At 41.2% G+C, this 17,945-nt stretch overlaps 1 protein-coding gene and 1 pseudogene across 5 annotated transcripts; both read left to right on the forward strand.

The window, feature by feature from the left end:
* The first annotated feature begins 305 nt into the window (after positions 1-305).
* LOC123180027 (protein MICRORCHIDIA 2) lies at positions 306-13,362 on the forward strand. Of its 5 annotated transcripts, none has more exons than XM_044591983.1 (21): positions 306-527; positions 602-691; positions 1,124-1,158; positions 1,278-1,356; positions 1,467-1,556; positions 2,178-2,253; positions 2,363-2,441; positions 2,521-2,649; positions 4,263-4,361; positions 5,271-5,375; positions 5,459-5,608; positions 6,944-7,036; positions 7,814-7,865; positions 7,938-8,049; positions 8,930-9,138; positions 9,866-9,921; positions 10,330-10,415; positions 11,711-11,753; positions 11,835-11,961; positions 12,841-12,921; positions 13,039-13,362. In XM_044591983.1, exons 1-19 carry the CDS (start codon positions 404-406, stop codon positions 11,934-11,936), a joined length of 1,809 nt encoding a protein of 602 aa, XP_044447918.1. In that variant the 5' UTR covers positions 306-403; the 3' UTR covers positions 11,937-11,961; positions 12,841-12,921; positions 13,039-13,362. The 5 variants fall into 5 exon arrangements, with proteins under 5 accessions (XP_044447918.1, XP_044447916.1, XP_044447920.1 ...); XM_044591981.1 differs by having other exon boundaries at positions 12,841-12,908; XM_044591985.1 differs by having other exon boundaries at positions 11,835-11,938.
* An 862-nt stretch (positions 13,363-14,224) lies between these two features.
* Positions 14,225-17,662, forward strand: LOC123157218 (protoheme IX farnesyltransferase, mitochondrial-like; annotated as a pseudogene).
* The last annotated feature ends 283 nt before the right edge of the window (positions 17,663-17,945 follow it).

Here is a 17,945-nt window from a genome sequence, read left to right on the forward strand (position 1 = left end):
GGTGTTAGAGATATGAGAGGGTCGACCGTGCCGCGAGGGGGGGAGGGATTGAGAGGATAAGGAGCAACCTCATGGGAGGGGATAAGGATGAGTGCGGAAGCGGTGACGCACGCATGGGTCCACATGACACGTGTGACGTGAACGACGCGGCGGTTGACATGAGAGAGATGAGTCGGTCGAAACGAGGCTTTTTCCATTATCTAGTTTTTTTTTGAACTTATTTTCCATTATCTAGTGTACATAGAGCTAAAGCTATATATAGACAACTTTAGACACAAATGACTAGTCACTATTTTGCACGTGCCCCTATCCATAGTTTCGAAATTAACCAGCAGAGTATACTAAGCTAACCCCTTTACTACTCTCGAGGTCAAAAGAAAAAAAAACCCACCTTTCCCCTCGTATGCCGGCGGTGATGTCCGGCGGCACAGCCGGCGTTGACGGCGGCGGTCGATCCCTCGACTGCCGCAGCTTCTGGAAGGCCGGCGCCAGCGAGACCCCCTCCGCCCCCATCCGCGAGTTCCACGGTTCGTCTCCTCGATCCCCATCCTCCCCTGGTTTCCGCGAAATCCCGACGCCAATTTCCTCTGCCTGGTCTCAGATGCGCTGGAGACAGGGGACTTCGACCGCGCCCGCGTGCACCCCAAGTTCCTCCACACCAACGCCACCTCCCACAAGTGGGCGTTCGGAGGTTTGCCGCCCCCTTCATCTTTACCCTTGCCCCCATCCATTCTCTGATTTGGTCTGCTGTGGAGGTGAAATTGCTTAGTACACTTCAGTTCGTCAAGGGTACCGGTTAACTAGAAGATGAACTGTTTGCTGGTCTGTTGCCATATCTGTCCTGAGGGGAGATGAGATGACTTGCTTGCTGTATCTGAGGTTCTTGGTTGCACTAATAATACTGAAAAACACATGCTATCCGCTCTCCCTTCCTTGATTTTTCCTTTTGGGGAAGAATATAGTTTGACCACCGAGTAGAAATCAAATGCTTGCTGTTAAAATGTTTGCTGGATTAGATAGTAGAAAAACTAGACGGCGTGGTACTTCTCTTTATGTTTGGTGTTCAAGATACTTCTGCCACCATGTAAAGTATTTATCTAACAATTTCTCTCTTGTTGTGCAGCTATATCTGAACTTCTTGACAATGCGGTAGATGAGGTTTGTAATATGAGCTAGATTTATTTAGCTTCAACGTTGTTTATGCCCTAAAATCGTCTGATCTTGCTGATACAATGTTGCGAATAGATCTGATCAGATATATGGTTTTCTTGTCCCAGATCTGCAATGGTGCCACATTCATAAAAGTGGATAAAAGCACCAACACGAAAGACAACAGTCCAATGCTAGTTTTTCAAGGTATCCAAATTCAATACAAAACAAGAGAATGAACACAACTTGGAATTGGTTGGGGGTTGATCCTTAAAGTTTCCTATGTAAATTCCTGCTCATTGGGGCTATTCTAACAGACGATGGAGGAGGAATGGATCCCGAAGGGGTGCGCCAATGCATGAGTCTAGGATTCTCAACCAAGAAATCAAAGACAACCATTGGCCAGTGTATGTTTTTTTTCTTTTGGCGAAAGCTAATTTCTCCTGGCTTTCAAATATTTGATTTTGAACATTCTGCATTTCTCTCTTTGAAGAGATTACACCATAAGGCTTTGTTGTTGTATTGTACATAGTGGTGTCCTGTCTGATGGTACTATGTGTGATGCTTGAATCAGTTTCTCACTAAACCATTTTAAATGCACCTTTTTGGTGTTAACTTATATTGATGGACTGTGGTTGTGCTGTAAGAAGTGCAAAAGCATTATTTATTCAAGTCTAAGTGGCACTTGAAACATCTTAATGTCTCAGTGCCTCTTGGTAACTAGTAGATTTTAGAAACCCGAAAAATACTAAGCTGAGCTTCAGTTCTTAGGCTCTATTCCTCACAATAATATAAGTGGCCTTACCTTGTATCACCAATTCGTAGTTGGTATCACACAACTTAAGCCCTTCATTTCAGGTGTGAAACATCCATGCAATTTCAAATCTGAAATATTCTCAAGAAGTTTTAGTTCATGTATTCTAACAAATTATTTTCATGCTGTATACAACGGATTTATATTTTTTTAAACAAAAAAACACCTGTTGTGCCCATCTTTGGCTAAATTCTAACCTTCCGCTACTCTGCAGATGGAAACGGCTTTAAAACGAGCACAATGAGACTCGGTGCTGATGCAATTGTTTTTACTCGTGCAATACGTGAAAAGTAAGTATTATCATTCCAGTTATTATTGATCTTCTTGGAAGAACTCGTGGTTTTTTGTTCAACCTTTTGTATTTGTTAATGATTGTCACACAATTGTTTTGTCCTGCAGCAATGTTACCTTGAGTATTGGTTTGCTCTCTTACACTTTCCTGAGGAGAACAATGAAGGATGACATAGTTGTCCCCATGGTATGTCAAGTTGGTCCAGCAGTATATCTTTGATGCAGCCTTGCCTGTCTATAGCTGACATTTCCCTTCACTGTTACAGCTCGATTTTGTAGTCCAAGATGGCCAAATAGCACCTTTGGTTTATGGTTCACAGGGTGATTGGGATAGTAGCCTAAAGATAATACTTGACTGGTCCCCTTTTTCTTCGAAGGAAGAACTGCTACAGCAGGTGACGTGCATGCCAAACATCATTTAGTCATTCTCCTGTCATAATTTGAAACTAAGCAGTGAATGTTTGCAATGAGTGGACTCTACACTAGGGTAGCACCTCTTATTATTTGAGAAGGATGGAATAGCTGAAAAATAGTTGATGTTTCGTGGATGAGTGAGCCAACCATTATAGGGTCAAAGGCTCGGGATTAGTCTTAACTTGGTTCCTCTACTTCAGCTAACATGTAAAATTGGTCCAATACTCCAATATCTTTTAATCAGCCATGCCAGTGCACATAAAAATTTAGCCTACATATTTTAGGCCTCTATTTTCAGTATCTTTGCCTCTGTTAGTTAATGAAGCATGCTTCAGACCTTGGTATCTTATTGCTGTTTAAAGAGAGCACTAAGTAATGTTGGCAAAATAGCATTCTAAAAGATTCTAGATATCAAGCAGTTAAGTGCATATATTGTGTTTTAGAAGCTCCAAAGAAAAAAGATAAAAGAATCCAGGATCCATTTTGGGTTGAAAATGGATTGGATTTGAATAGGGTCCTGGCGTCCTGGTTTGTGTTGGATGTTACTGCAGCTATGAAGAGCTATCGGCGCTCAGCAGCAGGGTGCATAAGCTGAAGGCCCAACCTGTGAGGGTGCATAGGGCTTAAATCAAACATTTTAGCCAACAAATCAGATTCTAAAAAAATGGAATCTACGTTCCTCATCTTTGTGTCTCTTCTCTCGTCCATAGATCTTTCTTTTCCCCCCAAATCTCTCACTGTTACCTTTGTATCTGCCGAATTGAACACCCCTGATTGCAAGTACTGATAATCACACTCATGTCTGGCTGTCACAGTTAGCTAGTTGGTTAATATCTTAGCTATGGTTTGTTACCTCTCTGTCATATCTAGAAGCATTATATTTCTAGCTTGGCACACTGGAGCTAAACCCAACACTTTTGTGCCAATCATTGGACCAGCACACTTGGAGTTGTTCCTGTAGCAACATATGCTGCTTATTATTGATTGAATACTTAGAATGAAACTTATTGGATAGATTTACCCCTCGCATTGTACGTATGCCATGTATGACTATTGACTATACTTTGTCAGGCGTTCAACTTCAATAGAGATATTTTCCTTCTTTCTTTCGGAATGGAGGAACATGCTATCTCTGTCAGGTCTTGGTTAGATCAGTTTGGGGAGCCCCCTGCTCCTAGTACCTAGGCTGCGCTCTCTTGGTGCCGTTTAGCATCCCCCCCTCTCCTTTTGTATTTTTTTCCTTTCTGTTGTATATATTTTCCTCTCAATTAATAGAATTCACTGTTGGGGTCTTCCCTGCAGTTTTCAGTTCAATATAATATAGTTTGGTGTTATTTTTCTTATAAGTTCTTTCTTGTCTTACTGTCTTGTAAAGCGGAGTATCTAGAATTATTTTTCTATGGCATGTATCCAAGTGTGAGTGCTTCACTTAGTCATGGTTCTTTTTATCTTTTATGCCAAGTTGATTTATTATTATAGTTTTGTTAAGCTATCACATAACCATCTGTAAAGTGATTAGCTTCTTCCTGACAAGTGACTGATTTTCTGCATAGTGTATACATATGTATTAATAATAAGTTTTATGTGGATTCAGTTCGAGGATATGGATAGTCATGGAACTAAGGTGCTGATATACAATTTATGGATGAATGACGATGGCCTTTTAGAACTTGACTTTGATGATGATGATGAGGTTAGTTGCTCATACAATTCTCTTTGGATGCATAATTTTTTTTCCTCAATTCAGGAGAGTGTTGCGTTTCGTTTTCATCGAGAAGGAATAGAGAAAAGGAGTCACCCCCACCCACCCACCCATTTGCGACTGTAGGATCACCGAAACATTTGGACTGGCGCCATAAGCATTACAGATCAGAGTTCCAACACCTCCAGACCCCAGCGTATTGTACCCAAATCCAAGTGCACCCCCAAGATTAAGGGCTTTGTCTGTCTCTCCTTAAGGACAGGCTCAATACCAAAGACATGCTAGAACGACACTCCACTCCTTCTGGGGTTTTAACTGTGTGCTCTGTAATTCTGATGCTCATGAGGACAGGGAGCACCTCTTGGGGTTATGTAATTTCAGTCTAGGCTGCTGGGCCAAGATTGGCATTCATTTCCACCCTCCTATGGAGCCTATGGAAAGCGTTGTAGACTAGGTCAAGAATACAATCAGGAAGCCTTTCGCTTTTGAAGTCTTCTCAGTCTCTGCCTGGAGTATTTACTATTTAAAAGCAAAGAACGCCAGGATCTTTGACAATATTTTCCCTAGCAGGGTATCTTGGTTTTTTAATTTAAGAATGGACCTCTTCCTTTCTTATAGAATGAAGGATGACCATGCTTGTCTTAGGATATGGCTGGATCAGCTAGATGATCCTTAGGCTCCCTCTGTAGTTCTGTCCCCTCTTATACATTTTCTCCCCACTTGCACATATTTTTCTCTAATTAAAATAATTTACTGTCAGGTTCCCCCCTACAGTTCGAGTTCAAAAGGAAAAAAACTGAACGTGAATAAATAGTTTTATTTTTTATTTGCAAAACATGGTTATTTTCCCCACATCGGCAGTTTGTTTTACGATGCTTTTTCTTGTTGCCTAACTTTCAGGACATATTGCTTCGGGATCAAGGTCAAAACAGTGGGGCGTCAACGAAGGTTCAAAAAGAAATTATTCAGCAACATATATCTCACAGACTGAGATTCTCATTACGTGTAAGTTTTATTTCTTTATATTGTTCACTTTTCTCGTAAGCCTTACCATATTGTACTAGAAATTCTTGGTTCTCAATATGCAGGCATATAGCTCCATCCTTTACCTCAAGAAGTTTGAGAACTTCCAAATTATACTAAGAGGAAAGCCTGTTGAACAGATAAACATTGCCAATGAGCTGAAGTTTAAGAAAGTAGTTACTTACAAACCTCAAGTTGCCTATGATTCTCAAGTGGTAAGTGCATTTGTGCATCTGCTATTCCTTTTCAGGATATTCTTGTCGTGAACTATCGAGGTACCATCTAGCAGAAGATGAGTTTTTTGCTAGTCTTGATGGCAACCAATTAGATAACTACCCCGCGGAAGATGGCCAGAAGGCATTGCTTGAAGAGCATTAGTGTATAGAAACGGGTGGTAGATAGATTGTTCTGAGAGAACTAGATGGGTTGAGAAGTAGCAAGTACTGATGAAAGCAACTTATGTGTTGCTTGTTCCAAAAGATCAGAATACATATCTTATATTGTAGTACTAAACTTGACCCCAATATATGGGGCAAAAATGACAAATCTTTCCTCTCTCCGAAAGCTGAGGCAAAACGATGTGTAAAAAACTAAAATTACAACCAAAACCATACTGGCTGTCTTTGATTGTTTGCTGACCGTCGGAGCTTGAAAGTTGAACTGAACTGGCCGTATGGGAAAGGAAAACTGCAAATGCCCTCGCCATACTAGGCTTTGAAGACCACAATAGCCACTCGCTGCTAGAAACAAGATTTAGTAATGCTGAAGTAACATCGGTTGGGGCATTACCCCCTGTAACGCAGGCTTACAATCCTTCACCACTAGTCCAGAGGGTTGGGGAAACTGAGCCATGCTGCAAAACACATCGAGATAAGAGATCGAGATCACCGCACCAAGAGACAGCCAACTGCTTCCATTGATTGACACACCAACTGCAGAGATCCGAAGAGAGCCAACAGATCTTGCAACACCTACCCTCGCAGGCCCTTCGACGGCGCCTGATCGGACTTCGTCAATGTAGGGAGAGGCCCGAGAGACCTTTTCGAACGCGTCATCACCGTCAGCACCTTGTCAATGCCGCTAGGGAAACAAGGACATATACTCCCTCTGTTCCTGAATATAAGTCTTTTTAGAGATTCTAATGTGAACTACATACGGAGCAAAATGAGTGAATCTATGCTCTAAAATATGTCTATATACATCCGTATGTAATCCTTATTGAAATCTCTAAAAAGACTTATATTTAGGAACGGAGGGAGTAAGAACCAAGAGAAATGACAGGAACGGGTACCCACTCCTCTGGCCACCGACGAATTCGCCGGGCGGGAGGGAGGAGGGGGACCAAGACGGTGGCATGGAGGAGAGCTTGGGTAATTTTTAGGGTTGAGAGCAATTTGGGGGAGGGGTCTCATTTCATTAGTTAATAGAGAGTCTGTCTCAATGCCTTGGTTGGCTGTTCTCAAACATGTTTTAATATATTATTGCGAAATGGTTCCTTTAATTTTTGTTTGCAAAAAGTATTTTTAATTGCATTTCAATTGGAATCACAGGTGTCAGTGAGGGTAGATATTGGCTTTGCAAAAGAGGCTCCTGTTTTGGGCATTTTTGGGATTAATGTCTACCATAAAAATCGACTAATCATGGTAAGCACTTTTCAGTTCTGACTTATTCGTTCATTTTCCTTTGTTATTGGTATTGTTTTATTATGTGTCATGTTCGTTAGATCACATCTCAGCATTTACAAAGTATGTTGCAGTGTTGCCCCATATGCAATATGGTGATATGTCAATGCAGAAATTTTTATATGTCTGAGTATATGTATGGATATAGACATGGAAGATGCATCATATATATAACTGTAAAAGATGAGAAGATGGAGTGCTTGTAGCTGCTATTTTTGGAATCTATATGGAAATCACCAAATAGAAGATATGTAGTTTTCTTAATTTTTCATGGCCATCAGGTCATGACAGTAATAGTCTGCGGTACATATTTTCAGGGTGACTCTGGTAACCATGGTCTAGACAACTGTAGTCATTGTAATCCGCAACTGGTTTTGTAGCCCATCTTAAGGACTAATTGAACGCATCCTAGTGTTAGACCGTACCACCAGTCTTTCTTAACCTTTCTCTTGAAATGTTGATGATCTCCATTATTATATTTAGACCTGTTATGTAAGGAATATCGAGCTGCCAGTAGAAGTTATCAATATTTTGAATGTTTTCCGCTAAAAAAAAACTTTCAGAATGTTATAGTTTCATGATTTATGTTCATCTATGAATATGAGGAGAGGCCTAAATGCATGTTATCATGTTCAGAGTCGGGTCTGGCCATCTAAATATACAGTTCTAGTGATAAAATTATTGCAATACAATTTGGGCTGGAATTGAGTTCTTGAAAAAAAAGAAAACCCTTTGCAGCCATTCTGGAAGGTCCTTCAAGAAGCATCTAGTAGAGGGAGAAGTGTTATAGGTGAGTTTCATATCTTAGAACTGTCACTTTGCTTAATTTGTTTCTGTTAGGATGACACTTGTCTTGATTTAGGTGTACTAGAGGCAAATTTTATTGAGCCGGCACATGACAAGCAAGATTTTGAGAGGACTCCACTGTTCATTAGGCTGGAAACAAAACTGAAACAAATTATCGTTGATTATTGGTAAGCGCATTCAGACACCATTTTTTGTTTTGTTTTTGCACATCAACTGCTCAATGTAAAAGAAAATAGCATTGTGCCTATGAAGTATATACTACACTATGCATACTTGCACTAGCTTCATATTGTTGAAGAATTTTTGATTGATTTATTCATATGTATCTAACACTTCTGTTTTAAACATTTAAGTTTTTGTAAACAATAACACTGTTTTATCTAAAACTTTGTTCTGTAATGCTCATCAAAGTCAGAGAAGTTTGACACCATGCTTTATAGGATGTCATTTATATACAAATGGCGGTAGTGCTATAGTAAATTGTCTTCACCGATTAATGTTGTGTCGTCAAGTTTAACAAACATTGAACATACAAGTGCAGGCCACTGTAGCTCTTTGTGGCCTCACATTTTCCCAAGTGGTAAAAAAGAGCCAAGTTTTTCTTGAGGAAAAAAAAGGGCCATGTAAAAGCCCAGCTTCCATAACCCTTGTAAAAAGATCACTTCTCTCCGTAATAGTCGGTAATAGTACAAGGTAGTTGGGCTGGTCATTGCATAGTGATAGCACTTAATGATCCTATTGATAGAGGTTGAGGTTATGTCTTACATGTTTGTTGTTGCTTCTGAACCTGTGTATAGTTGAAGTTTTTCCTTCTATTAATAGATCACATGCAGTCCTCCTGCATGGTTTGAAAAATGATCGGTATATTACAAGGTAGTCGGGCTGAGCCTGGTAAAATCTGGCAGAGACCTGTTATCTTAGACGTTTTGCAACAATATGATGCCTATCTGGCCAATTTTAAGAACATTGTTTGACTTGGGATACCCATCATGCACCCGATTGTTCTCATTACTTTTCCATATTGTAAGACAAATGGTTTATTTGCAGGAAAGAAAAGTGTCATCTAATAGGTTACCAGCCAATCGATCCGAAATTGAGATCCCAGTATAAGGCTGCTCTTAAAGATTCGGGCGGCCCTGGTGTGAAGATTCGGCATGAAGCTTCCACTGCTCAGAAGACTGGAGGGCACCTCTCAAATTTGCTCCCACAGACATATGATGATGAAGCAGCTTTTAGACTGACAGCTAACAGGGCAGGTAATAGTAATAGTTGTATGTAGAAATAACTATAATACTGTCAAAGCTATTACATTTTTTGGTTGGAAAATTGTAGGGGAGACCCCAGCATTATTATATTTAGACCCCAACATAAGAGAAGAGGAGGGAGGGGCAACTAGCCCCACAAACTTGATACTAAGTACTAGCCACCTAAATTTTCTCTCCTCACTCAGCTCTTTGCTACAGTCCCTCCTCTCAAGCGCTCCCGAAGCTCTCTCAGACCGAGTATAATAGTTCAGGCTTCAGGGTTATGTTTGGTTTTTCATCTCTGATGTTTCAGTTCAGTGTAGATATGTTATCCTGAGATCCTGCTGGTGGAGTTATATTTTAATGTTTTCTTGTTCCTACACTTGACATTGCAATATTTTTCAGTAATAGATCGCTGGTTTAGTTAATGGTCTTAAGACTCTGATTATGAAGAAAACAGTCCTCTAGTCCAGAGGGTCATAAACTAGGAATATCTTGCTATCTGGAATTAAGTTTTCTCTTATTTATCAGAACATTATCTCAATGTTATTTGTATAGTTTATTCATAAACAAGTAAACGATGTGTGAAATATTGCGTGCTATTTATAAATAAGTTTTTCCAAACAGAGCATGGTAACTTTTCTGTTTTCTTTCCCTGTTGTATGAGAATCCAATTAGGTTATTGATTTTTACTTCTGTATATAATCCATTCATGTTTTTATTATTTTCATTTGACCAGGTTCTGCTTTGCATTCGTCTGGCCAAGGTAGTATGGACTCAGCAGGCTTGGAAGAGGTTTGCACCCTTAGGCTTTGAACTGAGGCACGTTCTTGTAGGTGTTTTTTCTTTGGACATTCGTTTCATCGCCCCTGTCACATCTCGTGGAAGAGAAAGATTGGTTTCTGATTCCGCAATCTTCAGTGATGTTGTTGGTCTTTTGGAATAGCCATTGTAAACATGTTCCGTAAATTCCCATTGGTCCGCCCTTATCTTGGTTTTCACTAGTTTAGTGTCAAAGCCTAATTAAGCACACAGTCATTTGGATACTTTTTCGCACTAGGCAAGTATATATACTGCTGCATGATGGAAATATACTTTTAGCTAATAAGTTGTGCTATAACGCTTTGTAATCAACAATAACACCCCTCCAAGTGGATGTGAAATGTACTCATATGATCTTTTTTTATCTTGTGTGACATTCAGGATCTGGTAGATATTGGCTCTCTTGGTGTACTTGATCCCAATTGCAATGAGAAGTTGAGTGAAGAAAATTTGGTTCTGTTCACAAGGTAAATTTGAATAATGATGGTACACATATGGGGTTAATTACAGCAAAATGTGTCGTATGTATACAAGCGTCAACAAGCCGAGCTGCGTAGATAGGCTCCACTTCATCTTGATGCAAACTCAAGCCGTGGTCGAGAAACCTCAACTCTGTCAAAGCTTGCACTCGGCCTGCGGCCTGTTAAAACTCGGTAACAGGGCACCATACATATGAAGTGTTGAGATATTAGGATTCACACTGACCTCATTTCACATCCCTTCATTTTTACTGATCCCACTTCGAATCAATGAGAGAGACTGAGAAGCACATCACCAGCTTCAGCAGCTCTCGCTGAACTGATCAACCAACCTTCCATGAATATGCAATGAAGGAACTCAATCTATCATCATGCTCTTGGACAGACCAAAGAAATGAGAATCCAAGAACGCCCCAGGATTTGAAGAAACTGTGCTGCACACTATTATTGCCGTGTCTATTCTGCCCTACCTAGGTCATTGGGTGTTGGCCTAGACCCCACTGGCCCACAGCTGCCACTGGAGCTGGCTTTGACATTCTGTACTGCTGCCGTTGCACCTTATAGGCCTCATCGGTTGGGGAAGAAAGTGGAATCAATTTGGAGGGTGGTAGAAATAAAATGACCCAGAGATGGTTAGGGCGAGGGATGGCGGTCGGCCATACACAGGCACAATATGAGAGGTGGCTTGGGTTTCATCTTTATGGTTTGGGCATGGGGAGTGCGGAATGACTGAAGGGAAGTTCAGGATTGGGTGGGATGTGTTGTGATGGGAGTGAGGTTAGATCCTCAGGCTTGGGTTGGGGCATCTGAATATGGGTTGCAGGATGATCAAAGGGGCAGTGCTGCAATATGAAAGGTGGAAACTTACAAGCCTTTGCAAGCTGATCGAGGCCGGCTTGCTAATTCAGACAACAAGCCAAGCTCAAGTAGCTTGTCGACTCTGAGCATTTTATGGCCTGCATGATGGATTCAGAATTTGATGTGCTGCATGCTCTTTCTCTCTCTCTCTCTACTATTGTCCATCTTGCTGCATAGATCATCACTATTTCAATTTGTATTCCCAGTCTAATTTGTGGTATGAGATAAATCATTAGACTGCCTGAGCTCAGGTTTGTGTGACTTAATCAGCCTGTTATATGTGCTCATTTCCAACACTTACCTTGTTCTTACAACGTGGCTTAACATTTAATTCAATCAGTAGGACTTGTTAGTGGTGTGTTATTGCGTGAAATCCACATTACCAATTTTTTCTTTGCAAGTTGAACTTAAAACATCCTTTACAGGCGTGAAGATCTTCGGCAACGAGATACACAGTTGAAGCAGACGGTATGCCATAACATTTGAAGCGATTAGTTAGGGAAGGAGATCATATCGTCCCACCTGATGAGATCTAATGATTCTTTGTAGATTGGCGAGCTGGAGCATGAACTAGAGGAAACAAGAAGGAAGTGCTCTCAGCTCGCAGCTGAGCTGCAGTTGCGGAGGAGCCAGCAACAACATTACATGTGAAGGTTATTTTTACTACTTCTGACAGGTATTATAGGAGTATTTTATTGACGCACTGGACACAGTGGCGGAGCTATGTACGCTCCTGGGGTGGCTGTGGCCCCCCCAACATTGCTGCAACTTGTGAAGGAAAAAAATTTGTGAGGGCTTACATGAGATTTTTTTTTAGCTTTTGGCCCCCCCAAACACTCATATTTTAGCTTTTGCCCCCCCAGTGGATTCTGGCTAGCTCCGCCACTGACTGGACAATTCAAAATATACCTGTGTAGTTATTTAACCACACAGTTATCTGCACACTAAATGGCAACGTTACATGTGAAAGCTTAAACTGCTATTACTTGAATAGCCACCCTTGATCTCATCTTGGTTAAGTCAAGCCTTAATTCTAGTTGTCAACCCTCATGGCTGGTATCCTGATAAACTGGAATGTACGTCTAAAAGTGACAAGTAATGCCTGAGGACAGGTTAATTGCTTCGTGATTATTGTGATCTATTTGGACAGATCTGGACTCTTTCATGCATTGTTTGAATTTTTCTGTTGCAGACAGATGGTGTATACAATTATGCTAAAGTATTTATCCTATTAGGACTCCTTGTCTTGGGTGTCAAAATATGTTAAGACTCTGTATGTTAGGGATCTGGGTCCAGCTGTCATCCGTACTTCCATGTTGTGGCCGGCCACTGTTTTGCTCGATGGCTTGACCTAGCGTCACCTTCTCCACCAAAAAAAGAAAAACAGATACATTGTCTTTGTTGTCCGTCTTCGTTTCCAGCCCCTGTTGCCCGGTGACTTTCAATGGTGCTAGCTACTTCGACTCCGTTGCCCACATGCGTGGTCTTCTACCATCTATTTGGCTTGGGTGCAGTTATTTTTCATGGAGACCCTGACATCGGTTTCCATTGACAGGGCCTAAACTATGGGAACCAAACTCCTGGAAATATGTGGTTTCATCAAAGCACAAATACTGAACAGCGGTACGGATAGTATGTACGTTTTTGGAACTAAGTTTTGCATCTTGAATTCTGTTGGTTTGTTAGGGTAAAAGACTGAAATTTTCATATGTTCCGTCTTTTTTGAGCTGATGAATGTGTTGATTCCTTGCAGGGTTGCTCATACGCATACAAATGATCAGCGCGATTGGTATAGTTGCCCTCTTCAAGGGGAATCTTCAGTGTGAAGTTATTCTGTTTTTTTTTTCTTTTCTGTTCTTGTGTGGTACTGGCCGCCACTGTTAGCTATGGTGTGGTGTGGTGGCAGCACGTACAGTTCACTGTAATATATACTGCGTGTTACTATGTCACATCTTGTTACATATCCTGTATAATAGAACACTATTGGGTGATAACTACTAGTGGAACATTGTGAGTGTGTTTGTGTGTGTGTCATGTGTATGGTTAATTCAGACGCTGGTTGTGTTTGTTTTGTCCATTCTCAAGATTAATTTTCTACTGCAAATCTCAATTTGGTTGTCGAAAATGTAAGTAGAACGAGATGGGATGAGGTATCGGCTGATATCTAAATTCAAAGCTATATCATGTGTAAGTGACAAGTGGCACGACACCAGAGGAGGTGGGAAGTGACATTTTGAACAATCATGAGCATGTGTGCCACCTGCTGGCCGGTGCACCGTAAACGGAAGACAACCAGGTGAACGACTCCAGGCAAGGACTCGGTGGATTATCCATCTGCCGTCCGGTGCATGCAAGTCAAGTCAAGAAATATGTCTTCTTGATCCATTCCTGTCTGTTATAGGGTTGACCCAAATAGATGAGTGATAGTATAATTTCCTTTTGTACTTTTGGTCATGTGTTCTTGATCTGTCTAATTAGGCAACCAGGGGGCACATCCCATGTGTATTCCAATGATGTGTTCTTGAGCTATATTTTACTCTCTCTGTTCTTTAATATAAGTCTTTTTAGAGACTCCAATCTTTTTAAGGACTTCAATATGAACTACATAAAGTGAGTCTCTAAAAAGACTTATATTTAGGAACGGAGGGAGTAATAATTAGGTAAGTAGTTAGGCCTAGGCAGCACACATGATCTGTATACTTGCATACCTAATCAAACCAAAGATGACAATTAGTGCCCTAGGGTTGTATAATTAGTGGTCTAATAAAGTACTGGCTCTGGGGTTGTATAGTGAGTGCCCCGGGATTGTATAATTAGTGCCCTGGTGCTCTCTAAATTTTTCATTCATTCTGAAAAAGAAAAAAAGGAGAAGCTCTTTGGCCCAAAGCGTCCACCCGATCTTTCCGGCCTCCTCGTCGTTCGCCATCGCCCCTGCCGCCATGTGGAGAGGCGGCGCCACTGCCGCCTCCGCCTCCGATGTGCTGCGGCACTACGGGTGGTGCTGGGAGCTCTCCAAAGCCCGCCTCAGGTGCACTGCCGCCTCCATATCCGACGTGCTGCGGCACTACGGGCGGTGCTACTGGGAGCTCTCCAAAGCCCGCCTCAGGTGCGCGATTTGCTCCCATTTCCCTTCACATTTGATGTTTTTCATAAGGAAGTAAAGATGCGCTCTTCGGTTCTTGTGGCTAAATTCCGAAGAAATGAATTTTTACCTGCTCTGTGATTTGGGAATTATAACAGCTGAGAACGAACTCATTAATACCCCTTAACGTTTATGCGATGTAGGATCTAGTATGCTTGATTGCGAACCTTGGGCTTCGTAGTACTAGCTCTGTGAGATAAACCTCTGATGCTGTTCAGCAAAACATATGATGCCATGTGACAAACTAGCTGATGTAGCCCTTCTGTTTATGATGTAGAAATGGAATTGCGAGTTTATTGCAGACAGGGTTCGTTTGACACATGACCTCTCCTCTTCTTCTTGTTCTTGCTTCTTGCTTCACCATCTAGTTTTGCTGTGCTTTTGGACCCATATCCTGAAATGTCAGGGCTTGGCCAAAACTTTTGTGCGAGGTGGAGATCCTAGATAGCAGATCGTGGCCGCTACCAAATCGTTACTGTCCTGGTCGGTTCACCTTGACAATGTATGCATAGTGGTCGATTAGTGGTTTAGTGTGCCCTGAAAAGCTAAGATGACCTTCATAGTGGTAAAAATGAACTAGCTTTTAATCATGTCCTGTTTGTTTTTTTCATAAGGTGTTTAGTATCATTAGTGTTTGCATTCATCAGATTTCATAAATTGTAATGGCACTCAACTTCTTGCGATCTGTCCGCATATGGTAATATTATATATGAGTTTGCCATGGTCTGTGTCTTGCATCTTGGAACTCCTTGTAACTGACGAATTATTTGTTCTCTTGTTGCATTTATTTTATTTCATTATATGTTCCCTGTTTATGCTATCTAGTGCACTTGTTGTGGCAACATCGGGGGCTGGATATGTGCTCGGGAGTGGCAGCATCGTAGACATTGCTGGACTTTGCTACACATGCACTGGTACCATGATGGTTGCAGCATCTGCCAACACTCTCAACCAGGTATGGGATTGTTTATTGGGGTAGCCTTTTCCATTGGCATGGTGATTAACCAAACCAATATTCATTGTGTTCACATTCTTCAAATCCTTGTGTTCATCGTCACGCAATCTCATGCTTCAATATCAGTCTTTGAGAAGTTATTCTGATTTTCCTACATATTTACATTCTATTGGGACTTATAGATATCATTATACACCTGGTTATCACGCTTAGAGACAATGAACTTTGGTCCATCGACATCCTTTTCAGGTGTTCGAGATAAAGAATGATGCTAAAATGAGAAGGACAATGCGACGGCCCCTACCATCAGGGCGTATTAGTCCTGTGCATGCTGCCATGTGGGCTACAAGTGTTGGAGCTGCAGGAACAACATTATTGGCTTGCAAGGTTCGGCTCTTTGCTGTTTGCCTGTACTTGCTCTACACTTTGTTTGAATTGTGAACGGTCGCTGTAGTTGGTATAATGCTGTTATTGGAACTAAACATTGCGAAATTTTGGCAATGTCTTGCAGGCTAATTACTTAGCTGCTGGGCTTGCAGCATCCAATCTCATTCTGTATGCATTTGTGTACACTCCACTGAAGCAAATACACCATGTCAATACATGGGTGGGAGCAGTTGTTGGGGCCATTCCGCCACTTCTAGGGTATGTTACTGCTGATGACACATGTCTGGATTGTCTAGGTGCAGGCTGAAGGGGGTATTTTATATGTTGAATATTCGAGCGAGTCCTTCCTAATTGTGAGTTTTGCCACCGTCTTGCGCTTTTTTGACCAAAGCACATGCTTAAGCACAATTATGCTATTGCCTAGTGCCTAGGCTTGCCTCTTTTTTACTATGGTTTATACTCAAGAACAAACCATAGCTACCTTCCTAGTTCAGCTAGGCTCTTCTTAATTTAACTACACTTTTTGTAATGGACCCAACTGTATCCAACAAGGATAATTACTACTTGAATTACTCCTTTTCTTAACTTTCCTATCTCTAGCATAAGCTATCCAATGCCTTCACCGGTAAGCCTATTTCCTGCTGCCTTGTGCACCCAAGGCCATAACAGACCCGTCCGAATAAAAGCAACATATATATCGTAGAGACATCTGGACATACCAGCTTAAACAGACAAATTGAAGTTATGAACTACTCTCAAATCCATGGCTGCTAACATAAAGCACCAAACTGACGATACCGCTGCCTTGGAGGCTGTTTCAGGTCATACACTGACATGTTAAGCAAGAAAATAAAAAAGGGGGTTGCTTATAGGCATTATGGGCATGTATTCTGTATATTATAGCACTCCTGTTTATTTATTGAATGGAGATGTGCAATATGTTCACATGGCATCTGGTCCTTATTTTTATCATGATACAGGTGGGCAGCAGCAGCATCTGAAGTGTCACTCAACTCTATGATTCTGCCTGCTGCTTTGTACTTTTGGCAGTTACCACATTTCATGGCCCTTGCGTACTTGTGCCGTGATGACTACATTGCTGGAGGGTAACTCAATTATTAATTCCAACTGGTTATTACCAGATCTACCTAGTGTAGAAGTTACATCAAAATGTTACATGCCTTTACATTGATTGACTTGTTGATTCAGGTACCGAATGCTCTCCTTTGCTGATCCTAGTGGTAAAAGAACTGCATGGGTATCACTCAGGAATTGTCTCTACATGTTGCCGTTGGGGTTACTTGCATATAACTGTAAGTAGTAATCATGCATATTGGTTCTCTAATTTCCATTACTTGTAATAACATTGGTCAAACTTGGGATATGTAATCATGCATATTGGGTATAACTGTAAGTACCAATAATCATGTAGGTTCTCTAATAATTTCCATTTGCTTCTACCTGTAACAAATAAACTTGGTCAAACTTGAGATGGTACTCATGGAACTAACAAATGGTTAATCTGTAGGGGGTCTAACATCTGGATGGTTCAGTTTTGAAGCATCACTTCTAACGACGGGCCTTACCATTGGAGCCTCATCATTTGTACTGGATCCTACTCACAAGAGTGCAAGAAGAATGTTCCATGGTAGCCTTTTGTATCTTCCTGCTTTAATGGCTGGACTTATATTGCATCGGCTGCCTAACCAATGAGACTAGTGAGATCGCTGGGGTTGTTTGTGTTGCTGAGCTGCGGGACGACAAAGAAAGAGCTAGACAGAAAGGGAACAATATCGTGCTCCATCACGCCCTACAGTTGACTATGTTTCTGTAGCCCCATTCCCCTTCTTACCTGTACCTGTGTACATATCTCCACAAGTTCATGAGTTATGAAAGCCTTACTTATCCTAGCATCCCTTCCGTTTTTGTCTGTTATCAGCAAGTTCTTTTTCACGCTTGGCAAGATTTTTTTTCGGATAAGGGCAAATCCTCTTTGTATTTTTAAAATAAAATCTGAGAATGATGAACGTACTTTTTATTTGGAAAAAACATAAAGTTGAGCTGTTGCAAGGATTTCGCGGCAATACTCATGATTTGGGAATTTTGTTGAATGCAATGCGCACATGGATAATCTAGGTATGGGACCCACATATAGGAGGTTTTACCCATGTTCAGG

This window comes from Triticum aestivum, chromosome 1D (genome assembly GCF_018294505.1).
Source record: "Triticum aestivum cultivar Chinese Spring chromosome 1D, IWGSC CS RefSeq v2.1, whole genome shotgun sequence".
Lineage (NCBI taxonomy): Eukaryota > Viridiplantae > Streptophyta > Magnoliopsida > Poales > Poaceae > Triticum > Triticum aestivum.